The sequence below is a fragment of the Narcine bancroftii genome, chromosome 1 (assembly GCF_036971445.1).
Source record: "Narcine bancroftii isolate sNarBan1 chromosome 1, sNarBan1.hap1, whole genome shotgun sequence".
Classification (NCBI taxonomy): Eukaryota; Metazoa; Chordata; class Chondrichthyes; order Torpediniformes; family Narcinidae; genus Narcine; species Narcine bancroftii.
This window is the reverse complement of record NC_091469.1, coordinates 354,693,211-354,706,768: the sequence shown is the minus strand read 5'-3', so window position 1 is coordinate 354,706,768 and position 13,558 is coordinate 354,693,211. Positions and strand designations below refer to the sequence as shown.

The window sequence follows — 13,558 nt, the reverse complement described above, 5'->3', positions numbered from 1 at the left end:
CAGTACTCTGGCTTCCAGCAGTCTGCTGACAAGTGTTTTGCTTGTGGCCACCTGATAATGGACATGGTGAGTTAAAATAAAAATTCACCATTCTCAGATGGAAATAATATTCCTGTTAATTCTGAAATTTCACTGCATATCATTATCATTAATGCTTACCTATTCTTTTGTGCCCTGCATTCTGGTGGGGGGGTGGGGGATATATACATTACTTAAATGTGGAATATCTTCTGAAGTTTTCAGCGGTTCAACATCTACTTTGTTGTGTCATTGTTTATTTTTTTTTGTATTTTCTTTTAAAAATTCTTGCATTTACAGATTTAGCATGGTAACAGACCCTTCTGGCCTATGAGCTTGTGCCACCCAATTAACCTATAAACCGCTTCTGTTTTTATTTATCTATAACATCTTAGCATGGACCTCATTTAAGAGAGTTCTTGTCAGGAATTTAGAAGCTATTTTTAACAGAAACCGTAACTAGACTATTGGTAAATAGAATTTTTCAAAAAACTTTTGCATGTGAACAAATTATATTTAAATTATATTTAAATTTAGACATCCAACAGGGTAAGAGGCCATTTCGGCCCATGAGCCCTTGCCGCCCAATTTACCTCCAACCCCCCCACCCCCCCCCCCCCCCCCCCGTATGTTTTGAATGGTGGGAGGAGGAAACTGGAGCCCCTGAGGAAAACTCAAAGAGACATAGGGATAACTACAAACTCCTTACAGATGGAACGGGATTTGAATCCTGGTCCTGATCGCTGGCACTCTGGCGCTGTTCGCTAACTGCTACGCCAACCTTGCCTCTCTAAACTACTTTGGAATAATTTTAGTGCTTGCTTTTAAAATACAAAGGCAGGCATAATTCTAATATGAAATTAGTGAAAATCTCAAAGGGAGAAATATTAAATATTTGAGTTGATTAAATCTTCCGAGAATGAGAAATAATTGTAAAATCATTATCGTACAGTGTAGAAACTTGCCTTTTACTGTCAAACATCTGGCACTAATTATGTTTGATCTTCCCTTATTCCCATCAACTACATCCAAATTGTGCCACTCACCATCACTAGGGCCAGTTGATCTCTCGAACTGCATTTCTTTGGGTTGAGGGAGGAGCCTGAAATATTTGGGAGAAGCCTGTCGCATCAGGGTGTGTGCAATCTCCACATGGGTGCCAGGAGAGGCCAGAATCCAGTTTGGTTGCTGAAACTGTGAAATAGCAGCTCTACATGATGGCAGTAGAGAGGGCATTGAGGGCTTGTTCACCTTTACTGGTTCTTGAGGAAGCGATACATATTGGACAAGATGAATGAAAATAAAACAGGAGGGGCAAGGACGCTCTGGAACTTTAGGGATGCAATATTAAGATGTGGGAAATCTGAAAAGATGAAGACCAAACTAACAGCAAGTTGATGTCTGCATTGACGCAGATCTGATGCATCTGTGATTGTTTAAAATTATATTTGAAAATATCCATAAATGTTTTTACCCAAAGTTGAGCTGTGCATTATATTCTGACTTGTAGCACATTGCAGGAATTCTTTATTTCCCTCAGAGTGACTGCAAGCTGTCTCTTACCAATCATTTGTATTTTCTGTGTTAGATCCTCCAAGCACTGGGCAAGTCTTATCACCCTGGGTGTTTTCGATGTGTCATCTGTAATGAGTGCTTAGATGGGGTGCCATTCACTGTTGATACGGAGAACAAGATTTACTGCATCAAAGATTACCATAAGTAAGAGCATCAATCATACACGATAATGTCTTGCTTTCAGTTTTATGTTCACTTGTTGCCATCAGTTAGAATGTCCCTGGTCTCTCTCTCTCTCTTCTTGCATTGTTACATTGATTACAAATCAAGGTTGCTTTGCAGGGCATTTTACTTGAAGGCAGGAGTCTTGTTTTATGAAATTGGTCATTCATAGTCCATCGAAATTTTGGATTGATTGCTGAATTTGTGAAGTTGATCTTGTCAAGAGTGATAAGGTTCACTTTGGAGCTGGAGAAATAAAATAATTTCCAGTCTACTTTGAGGAAATTTTGTTCTCATTACAAAGAAATAACAGGACCACAGCCTTTTAGCTTTGTATGCTGTTCAATTAAATAATATCTGATCTTTGTAATAACCAAGAAAGTAATTGTTCTTATCAGATGTGCACTTTTGATGCCATTCATTACAATGCATTTGGAGGTATGATTACCATAGCAAATGGCTTTTGTGAATTTTGCAAATTGTGAACAAAATTAACGAATTGACATCCATAGAAATATGGATTTATGGGGTTATTTGCCTCAGGATCTTCGTGATGCCACCATCATCACCCTGTACAAAAACAAAGGCGAGAAATCAGACTGCTCAAACTACAGGGGAATCACGTTGCTCTCCATTGCAGGCAAAATCTTCGCTAGGATTCTACTAAATAGAATAATACCTAGTGTCGCTGAGAATATTCTCCCAGAATCACAGTGCGGCTTTCGCGCTAACAGAGGAACCACTGACATGGTCTTTGCCCTCAGACAGCTCCAAGAAAAGTGTAGAGAACAAAACAAAGGACTCTACATCACCTTTGTTGACCTCACCAAAGCCTTCGACACCGTGAGCAGGAAAGGGCTTTGGCAAATACTAGAGCGCATCGGATGTCCCCCAAAGTTCCTCAACATGATTATCCAACTGCACGAAAACCAACAAGGTCGGGTCAGATACAGCAATGAGCTCTCTGAACCCTTCTCCATTAACAATGGCGTGAAGCAAGGCTGTGTTCTCGCACCAACCCTCTTTTCAATCTTCTTCAGCATGATGCTGAACCAAGCCATGAAAGACCCCAACAATGAATACGCTGTTTACATCCGGTACCGCACGGATGGCAGTCTCTTCAATCTGAGGCGCCTGCAAGCTCACACCAAGACACAAGAGAAACTTGTCCGTCAACTACTCTTTGCAGATGATGCCGCTTTAGTTGCCCATTCAGAGCCAGCTCTTCAGCGCTTGACGTCCTGCTTTGCGGAAACTGCCAAAATGTTTGGCCTGGAAGTCAGCCTGAAGAAAACTGAGGTCCTCCATCAGCCAGCTCCCCACCATGACTACCAGCCCCCCCACATCTCCATCGGGCACACAAAACTCAAAATGGTCAACCAGTTTACCTATCTCGGCTGCACCATTTCATCAGATGCAAGGATCGACAATGAGATAGACAACAGACTCGCCAAGGCAAATAGCGCCTTTGGAAGACTACACAAAAGAGTCTGGAAAAACAACCAACTGAAAAACCTCACAAAGATAAGCGTATACAGAGCCGTTGTCATACCCACACTCCTGTTCGGCTCCGAATCATGGGTCCTCTACCGGCACCACCTACGGCTCCTAGAACGCTTCCACCAGCGTTGTCTCCGCTCCATCCTTAACATCCATTGGAGCGCTCACACCCCTAACGTCGAGGTACTCGAGATGGCAGAGGTCGACAGCATCGAGTCCACGCTGCTGAAGATCCAGCTGCGCTGGATGGGTCACGTCTCCAGAATGGAGGACCATCGCCTTCCCAAGATCGTATTATATGGCGAGCTCTCCACTGGCCACCGTGACAGAGGTGCACCAAAGAAAAGGTACAAGGACTGCCTAAAGAAATCTCTTGGTGCCTGCCACATTGACCACCGCCAGTGGGCTGATAACGCCTCAAACCGTGCATCTTGGCGCCTCACAGTTTGGCGGGCAGCAGCCTCCTTTGAAGAAGACCGCAGAGCCCACCTCACTGACAAAAGGCAAAGGAGGAAAAACCCAACACCCAACCCCAACCAACCAATTTTCCCTTGCAACCGCTGCAATCGTGTCTGCCTGTCCCGCATCGGACTGGTCAGCCACAAACGAGCCTGCAGCTGACGTGGACTTTTTACCCCCTCCATAAATCTTCGTCCGCGAAGCCAAGCCAAAGAAGAAGGGATACACAGAATCAAGAGAATAAATAAAATGTGATTTCTTCTGATCTTCCATTATATAAATGGAAAAACATAAATTTGTAGATTGTCAAAGTCCTTTTCATAAAATGTTGTTGATTGAAATTGGAAATTAAATAAATTTGACCTTTTCCCCTTCTCCAAGCTAAGTATGGAAAAATAAAATAAAAAGTGATGGTAGGTTAGATTCAATAATTAATCTTCATTTTGATTTAAATTATTGACCTAAATTTGTCTTTCATCAATTAAGCACGGTACTGTGGTTGCTGGGTACAAAGATACAGGTTGGGTAGCATTTGCAAAGAGAGAAGGGTTAATTGTTAAGGCCACTTACCTTGTTCTCAGAGCCAAAACAAAAACTTTTTGCCTGACTGTGCATGGAAGTTTTTTTAAATTTTACATTGGTTTCTCTTTGCTTCCTATGGATTCTGCGTGCCTTGCTGAGTTTCTCCAGCACGTTTGGGCATTATATTTGTGCCTGACTTGTGTTTTCAGTGTTTTCTTTCAATTTAGTTGATGTACTTTGATAACGAGGGAAAGAATAGTCCCTGCTGGCAGAGCAACCCAAGGTAGTGCCAGCGGAATATGATTCTAAAACAGCTTGGAGCATCTATGTATTCAATTGTTGCAAAACCAAGTGAAGAAAAATGTGATCAAGACCAAAGAAAGAGCAACTGTGTCCTCCATTCCAGATTATACATCATAATAAATAAAGTAGCTTCTAGGATAAACTTGGCATGCCAGGAATGCACGTCAGATGTTACCACAAGCATATAATGGCCTAGAAGATGGCCTGTCCATTGTGGAAAGGTACATGGACCTTTCGGATCCAATTCTGTAAGCTTTTCACTATGCTACAAGCCCAGAGGACGACTAAGCCCAGCAGCAATAGATATTCACCAAGACAAATGGTTACTTGAACAAAAGTTGCTTTTAATGATCTTTAAACATGAAAACAGCATCAAACTATTGCTATATCATCATCACTATTGACTTAACTAACCTAACTTAAACCCCCCCCTTCTAATTCTAAGTGCACATGTATGCATTGTGTGTGTAAGTTCAGAAAAGTTCTTTGATTCACAGTCCAATCTCACTTCTCATTCCTCCATGTTTATGGCTGCAGGCAATTCTTATACTGTGCTCAGGTTTTAACATTTATAAAGTTCACCAGGCCTTGGTGCTCGAAAGGTAAATGGTTACCACTCAGGAAGGTTCTTGTCAGTTTTCAGAGAGAGATTTGTTGTATGCTGACACCCACAACTGATTCCTTTTTTAATCAGCCATTCAGTGTCTTGCCGAAGAGACTTGCCCCCTCAGGGTTCTCCAGATGATAACCTCTTTCTTTCAAGTCACCACAGAGTTCCTTCTTGCTTCTTTTATTTCAAGTGAAACATTAGACAGCCAGTCCTCACCTCTTGCATAAACCACAAGGATTTTGACCAGGCTGAACCAAGCACTCACAACCCATCTTCCAAATGGGGTTTTCCACAAGCTTGCCAGCTTGTCCTGTTCCAGTCCCAGCTGCTGCTACTGAGAGTTCTCTCTCTCTCTCAGAGCAAAAGCCTGTTTGACTCTCTCTGTTTGCAAAACCACATGACTCTCCTAGAACAGCAAGTTCCTCTCCAGACAGAATGCGGCTCCGACAAGTTTTTTCATCTGTTGCCTTTTTGTAAACAACAATCCTGGGCACTTTCCTAAGCTTCTGCAAAGGTTCTGGGGCTGATATGTCTAGCAATAGCAGAGCTTCAGTATTTTAAATAAGATCTGTTTTAACGTGTTTGTATGTGAGCTACACTAAAAACCCTGCCCCAAAAATATATATATATATATTCTGCCACAACTGAGAACCTGAATTTGTAGTATTTGCCTGAATTTCCTTTGAAAGAAAACCTTTCTAGCTGATGGAAGGATTGCAGCTTCTTTACTGACTTTTGGGATATTTTGATCATTTGTTCTTTTATTGGAGGGGAAATGATTAATGATTAAATTTCTGATGCCAATATCCATTTAATTTCAATTGATGTTCAAATCCCATGAAGAGGCACAAGACTGGAGATGCTGGAACCTAGAGCAACAAAGAATCTGCTAGAGGAACCCTGCAAGTCAGGCAGCATCACTGGGGTGGATGGGGGAGGGAGAAGGAATTGTCAGTTCTACACCCTGCATATGCACGGAGAAAGGAGAAAGATATAGAGGTCTTTATAGAGGTGAGGGGGTGAAACAGGAGCCAGTAGGGGATTAGTGGATTGAGATGGGGTGAAGGATGACCAGCAGGTGGAATTGAGTAACAGAGGCAGGTAAATGATAAAGTGGAAGCAGGAGTCAGGAAAATAGAAAAAATAGATTAAGCCAGTTGGAGGAATATTAACTATCTAAGGTTGATAGAGCCCCCTCTCTCTCTCATTTCTCTGCTTCCTGGATTTCTGGTCTTGCCTCATCTTCCTTCAGACAAAGCAGAGATAGAGTTCTTGTCCTCGCCTTTAATTCTACTAGCTTTTACATCCAAGACATCATGTTCACTAGCTGCACAGAATCCCACCAATAACAACACCTACTCCTCCACACTCCCTTCCACCTTCTGCAGGAACCACTCCCTCTGTGAATCTCTGCTCATTTCACCCACCCTTTGAGGTGAAACATGAAAGTCTGCAGGCACTGTGATTGCAGTATAAACACAGAAAAACTGGTGGTACTTGGCCAGTCTCGTAGCGTGGATAGGAGGTAAAGATATTTTGGGCCTGAGCCCTTCAAGGGTAAAACACAAAAGTTAGCAGACACCTTTCTTCAAGGTATGGAAGGACATGTGGGGCTCGGGCCAGAAACATTCTTTCTATATCTTTACCTCCTGTGGATGCTGCGAGATCTGCTGAGTTCTTCCAGCATTTCTGTATTTTTACCAGATCCCTTTTCTCTGCCCCCTCAATGCACTTCTAATGGTTCCCACCTTTCTTTCTCAGCAGATTCCATCATTGATAGACTTTGTGTTTCTTCATATTACATTCCTCACTGTTTCCACCTTCACCATCCCCTCACCTCATTTGCCTTTGTCTGCCTGCTTCCTCTCCAAAACCCCTCCCCTGTAGCATCTGGCTCCTTCATCCTTCATCTGTCCTCAATCCACCAATCATCCATTGGCTCCTGTCTCATCCCTCCCCCTCCCTATCTTCCCTCTCCACTTCAGTCTAGATTCAGAGGCTTGACCCTTTCCTTTGCCCCACTGAGTTCCTCCAGCAGCTTGTTTTTTCCCTCAACCTGGGAATTTTGCTGCCACCACCTGAATTTAATTAGAATAACTACTGCAGATGGAAAGTAGTTTCATGAATATTTTTCAAAATCATGACTTTTCAACAAAGTTTATGGGTTTAAGAACAGATCCAGGCTTTTGCAGAGCCTCCATTTAGGTGGAAAACCAGTAATGGAATTATTTCATTAGATATATTTGTCTCTGAGTGCGGTACATGTTTCATGCCAAAATTGATGTTGCATAATGCAGTAATTATTCAGAAATAAGCTGATCATAAATTGTAGGTCCTACTTTGGAAGATGATGGGTCTTATTAGATGATGAGTTGATAGTGTTTTAGGAAACATGGCTGAAAGGCATCATGACTTTACCTTGAGTTGGAGATTTCGTATCTGATTACTATCTAATAGTACTGGTTGAAATTTCTCACCAGAGAGGATGGATGGAAACAAGCAAATGATAAAGTCTGTGTTTAGGAGATGGTTTTTAATCAAAAATGGACTTTATTCACAATAAATTATTTTCCAAAAGAAAATAGTTCAAACTCTCTTTGCACCCTTATTGTCTTTTCCATATATTACCATCACTGTATATTGTTGCATTCATTTTCTGTTTAGCAGCATTGCCACCACTGTGGCACCTTGTCATTACTCCCTCCCTCTGTTTGAAAACTTTCCCATGTTCTCAGCCCTTCATTGCCCAGTAATGGAAGGACTCTAGATTGTGTCTGGCCTCACATTGCCCTCGCGCTGGCTGTGCCAAGCCTCAATGTGTCCCTCAGCACGTACTCCTGCAGCCTGGAATGTGCCAGTTGGCAGCCTTCCCTCACTAACAGCTTGGTGTCCTGAAAGACCAGATCTGACTACCTGAAGGTATTGGGAATCTAGTTTGGAGGGGCCAAGACATGGAACAAAAATTGGTCAGAGCAGATTGTAAAGACCCACTAGAAATTGGGTTTGTGGGTGTGCCTCCCACTCTCAATTAAAAAGGGAGAATCTGGATATAAGGTTCTTTCAGTACTGATGAACACGGCCTGACCCTGGAACTCTGCCGCGATGGCAACCAGAGCAGGCTTCTGATTCATATGGGGATCAAAGATAGAAAGGGTCCAAAGGTACACCATTGTACAAGTCACCAGACAATGTGTACCCAACAGGGCCCTCTTTCTGGTGACCACCTTGGTTTGTGGCTACATATGGCTGTATGTGGTTCTATCTATCCCAGGTGTTGTGAAGAATGGGCCTGGCCCCTTTACCGGGCAATGTTCCAGTCAGCTGTACTTTGCCACATCATCTGTCCTTCATGTAAAGTTTTCTCCAGACAAAAACCTTTGACCACATCCATCAGGCAATGGACAGCATAGAACATTCTATAGACGCTGAGAGACAAAGACTCAGTGAGATGATTCACTGAGCAGACCGTCCAGGTCATCTGATGGAATGCCTCATCACCATTGCTTACGAACATGCACCAGGACTTAGCTTGACTGGCGGTGAGAGGAGGACTCCCAGTCAGATCCTTCCTGAACAACAGGAACATCACCCACAATGCATGTTGTCCCCGAGATGACTTTGGTGGAGTGAAGACAGTTACCCACCTCTTTGCAGAATACAGATTCACAAAGAGTGTGTGGAGGAGGATGCAAGCATCCTATCTGGGGTAGTCGTTGATGGTCAGATCGTTACAAGAGGTCCAGGTACGACCTGCGGAAGGCCACGTCTGAATCAAAATGACAATTCCGGAGGAAGCTAGTGACAGATAGACACCAGTTATGGAAGAAAGTACAGGCCATTACAGCCTACAAAGTGAAGGAGAACACAATAGATGGCTACAATGCTTCACTACCCAATAAGCTGAACACCTTCTATGCCCGCTTTGAGAAGAACCAAACAATGCCTACTAGAATCCCTGAAAAGGCTGAAGACCCTGTGGTATCTATCTCTGAGGGCAATGTCAGAACATCATTCAAGAGGGTGAACCCTTGCAAAGTGCTAGACCCTGATGGCGTACCTGGCAGGGTACTGAAAATGTGCGACAACCAACTAGCCGGAATGTTCACGGACATTTGCAATCTTTCTTTGTGGCAGTCAGAGGTTCCCACCTGCTTCAAAAGGGCATCAATCATCCCGGTTCCCAAGAAGAGTAGAGTGAGCTGCCTCAATGACTACCGCCCAGTAGCACTTACATCTACTGTGATGAAATGCTTCGAGAGGCTGGTCATGGCCAAAATTAACACGTACCTAAACAAACATCTGGACCCACTTTAATTTGTCTAACTTCACAATCGCTCCATAGCAGATGCAATATTGCTGGGTATTTTCAACTCTGAATCACCTCAAAAACAGTAATTCATACATACAGCTGCTCTTCATAGACTACAGCTCGGCCTTCACTACCATTATTCCCTCTGTGCTGGTCAAGAAGCTACAAACTCTAGGTCTTTGTACCCCCCTCTGCAATTGGATCTTTGACTTTCTCATTGGAAGACCACAGTCAGTATGAATTGGAAGCAATGACTCCTCCTCACTGATCATCAGCACAGGCCAAGGATGTATGCTTAGCCCACTGCTCTACTCATTATACACCCATAGTTGTGTGGCCAGACATAATTCCAATGCTATCTACGTTTGCCGATGACACCACAGCTGCCAGAATTGCAAACAGCACTGAGGAAGCATACAGAAGGGAGATAGATCAGCTTGTTGAATGGTGTAATGACAGCAACCTTGCGCTCAATGACAGCAAAAAGAAGGAGATGATTGTGGACTTCAGGAGGAAGTCAGGGGAACACGACCCAGTCCTCGAGAGCCCAGTAGTGGAGAGGGTCAAGAACTTCAAATTCCTGGGTGTCATTATCTCCGAGGATCTGTCCTGGAGTCTCCACATTGGTGCAATCACAAAGAATGCTTGCCAGCAGCTATACTTTGTGAGGTGTCTGAGGTAGTTTGGTATGTCACCGAAAATTCTCGTAAACTTCTACAGGCGGACCGTGGAGAGCATCCTGGCTGGATACTTCACTGCCTGGTATGGAGGCGCCAACTCTCAGGACAAGAATGAACTCCAGAGGGTTGTTAATTCGCCCTGCAACATCATGGGTACCAGTCTTCACTCCATTGACGACATCAACATGTCTTAAAAAACAGCCTCTAGCCTCAAAGGCCCCCACCACTCAGGCCATGCCCTCTTCACTCTGCTACCATCGGGGAAAAGGTACAGGAGCCTAAAGATGAGCACTCAACGGCACAAGGACAGCTTCTTCCCCGCTCCCATCAGATTCCTGAATAATCAATGAACCAAAGACACTGCCTCACTTTTTGTCCACTACTCCTGTTACTATTTTAATTTTTATAGTAATGTCATAAGATGGTTATAATGTGTATGTTTACACTATGAGGCTGCACAAAATACTGAATTTCATGACTTGTTCATGACAATAACTCTGTTTTTGATACTGTCACGGTTCAACTTTCTTATTTACGGGTTGTTCCTGGGCACACACACAGACAGAGATTCAGAACTGCTGAAAGACCACAACTCAGTAAAAAACTCCCTTCAATCTGCCCGAAACATGTTTCAGAAGTGCCGATTTATGGTCACTGGGATCATAGTTCACCAGAAATAGTTGGTGTTCTCTACATTGCAGTAGTATGTACTTTCAGGTTAGGATTAACATTTCAATGATGTTTTAGGGTGGGATGTGGTTATAAAACATGCCAATAAATACAAATTAAATTGGAAACTTGAAACTCTCAGCAGGCTGGGTGGCATCTGTGGGACTATTTCAAGTCAATCATGTTTTAAGTAGCCCTCTAAAATTGTCATAACATTTTTTAATGATTTTAAAATATAGCTCTGGCATAATCTGGGATGTGAAATCTATCTAGTGTGGTGATAAACATCTGAAACTGCGTACATGTGTACCAAGTGATGCATCTTCTCTCTTTCAGAGTATTGGCTCCGAAATGCGCAGCATGTGACCAAGCTATTCTTCCAGCAGAGGTCAGTATTACCATTGAAATGTGGCGGCTCACCACTAGGCAGGCGAACCGGCCCCGCTTGTAAGCCACGTTGGGGGGGGGGGGGGAACTGGGGGGTGCCGTCAGGGTTGTTCCCTTCCTCCCAGCACGGTTCTCAGCCAGGTCCGTGCTGGGAGTATAAGTGCAGCCCAGCAGCCTGCAATAAACTAGGCTCAACCCGTCTGGTTGTGTGTGTTATTGCATGAGCAGTGTATCCGCCGCTACAGAAAACTCTTTTTCCCTCTGATTGTTGATCAGATGGAGAATGTGATTCACTAATTTGTTCTTTCTGTGGCATATTCTGGAATACGAGGAGATTCTTTATCAGTAGGAGACCACTGACTGGCCTTCACTCAGCAAGTCAGTGATTGGGGGTTTGATTAACTGAGTTACCAAAAGCTTTTTTTTTTGTCCTTCAATCTCCAACCTCCCCACAAAAATAGTGATAATTCTGTCTATTCAAAAAAAGAGATGTATTTACAAGGTGGTTAATTTAGTGGGCTTAGCCTTCATGATGCTTGCACTGATGATCAAAATGAATTTAATTCTTCACAATTTAAATACAAATTAAATAATCAGAACAAGTTATTAATATGAGGTAATCATGAAACAATCCATTTATCATAAAATCTATTTGTTTTGTGAATGACTTCTTGGAAAGGAAAACTGGTGTGCCTACCTAGTCTAGGCTGACAGTCATTCCAGCCATAAAAGAATGTGGGCGATTCTTGACTCCCCCTAAAATGGTGCAGCAAGTGATAAGGATATTGAAAAACGGGCAATAAATGCAGACCTCAAGAGGCCCATAACTCATGAGTGAATAAAAGAGAGATAGGCCCAGTCAAGATGAAAAATTTGTGGTGGAAATGGAGAAGCAAAAGACAGTTATTGGAAATCTGAAAACAGAAAATCCTGAAAACATTAAGCAGATCAGAGAGCATCTGCAGAAGAAGAAACCATTATGATTTCAGGTTGAGCACCTGTTGTCAGAACTGGGAAAGGGGCAAACCAAATTTGTTATTGAGAAGGTTTGGGACGGTGAAAGGTAGGAGGAAAAGATAATTGGGTGAAGGGGATATTTGTGATATGACGAGGCTGACATTGCTGGTGGATGAGTTAATGGGGCAGTTAAAACCTGAGAACAGAGAAAGAAGTGAAAAAAGTTGCACAATACAGGGCTTCAGGTCATGGCCAAGAGTGTCCAGCCACCATCCCAACAATTGCTAGGTATTCTTTTCACTAAAATAGCATTGTTCATTTGTGGACATGCGCTTTTACAAAAGTGCATGGAAAATTTGTAAGCATTATTTTACTTTATTCTTGAAACATCTTAGCTGCGATTCAAAGGGTGGTATTCGAGGTGAGAAGACAGTGGGTTCAAGTTCCACTCCAGTGACCCGAACAGAAAAATCTCCACTGCCATATTGGTGCAGACTTGAGAATGGCTGCGAGTTCAGGTGACTTGCAAACTTAATGGCTTGTCTCCCTACAACAGAATTGTGTGTGTGGCAGTATTCTGTGGAGCAACTGGTTATTTATCCTTAATGTCCTAGCCAGTAGCTATCCTTTGCACAGATCACTGCAAATCGACTGAACTTATCTCCATTAGTATTTCCTCAAACTAGTACTTAGTGGAATGCCAGAGAACATTCCAAGCTCCTATACATGTATTCTTGTTGGTTTATACATCATGTCATAGGATCTTGGAAAAAGGAGAGGAAGTAACATTGAGTATATAACACCTTTTTATTCTATCTATAGGGTTCTGATGAAACAATTCGTGTTGTTTCCATGGATAAGGATTACCATGTGGAATGTTATCAATGTGAGGTATGGTTTCATGGCTAGAAAATTAAGAGTCCATGTGCTATAAACTTGGCATATACCAGAAGAGTTGGACATGCATTTATTCACAGATACTCTTTCTTCAACATCATTTTTTTTTTAAAGTTTACAGATGTAGGTCTAGAGTTGATTATCTTTCTCCAATTGCCCTTGAACTGAATTGCCACTTGATGCTGTTATGGATCTGGTGTCCCATCAGCCAAACAAGCCACTGATGACATTTTGTTCTGTAAAATACAATAATCAGATACTTTTGTGCCTGCTGATGATAATATTGTCTTCTTAATTCCAGATTTATTTAAGTGAATTTTAAATCCCCAGCTGCTGTAGTGGCAGTCAGGCCTGCAGATTACCAGCCCAGTAACAACCACAATGTAGTAAAAACACACCGAAATGCTGGAGGAACTCAACTGGTCTTTCAGTGTCCAAAAGAGACAAAGATATATTGCCAATGTTTCGGACCTGAGCCCTTCTTCAAGGAATAAGCAGAATGTGTCAGGA

General features: G+C 42.7%; 1 protein-coding gene across 9 annotated transcripts in view; it reads left to right on the top strand.

The window, feature by feature from the left end:
- Positions 1–13,558, top strand: part of limd1a (LIM domains containing 1a) — a 75,368-nt gene that overhangs the window by 54,596 nt on the left and 7,214 nt on the right. For all 9 annotated transcript variants that reach the window (XR_011348851.1, XM_069911549.1, XM_069911531.1 and 6 more), the window contains 4 exons: positions 4–66; positions 1,607–1,737; positions 11,144–11,195; positions 12,974–13,042. Coding sequence is in view for 8 of the 9 variants with exons in the window: in XM_069911549.1 (XP_069767650.1) it covers positions 4–66; positions 1,607–1,737; positions 11,144–11,195; positions 12,974–13,042 (315 nt within the window). In the remaining variant the exon portion in view is untranslated. The remainder of the gene's footprint in view (positions 1–3; positions 67–1,606; positions 1,738–11,143; positions 11,196–12,973; positions 13,043–13,558) is intronic.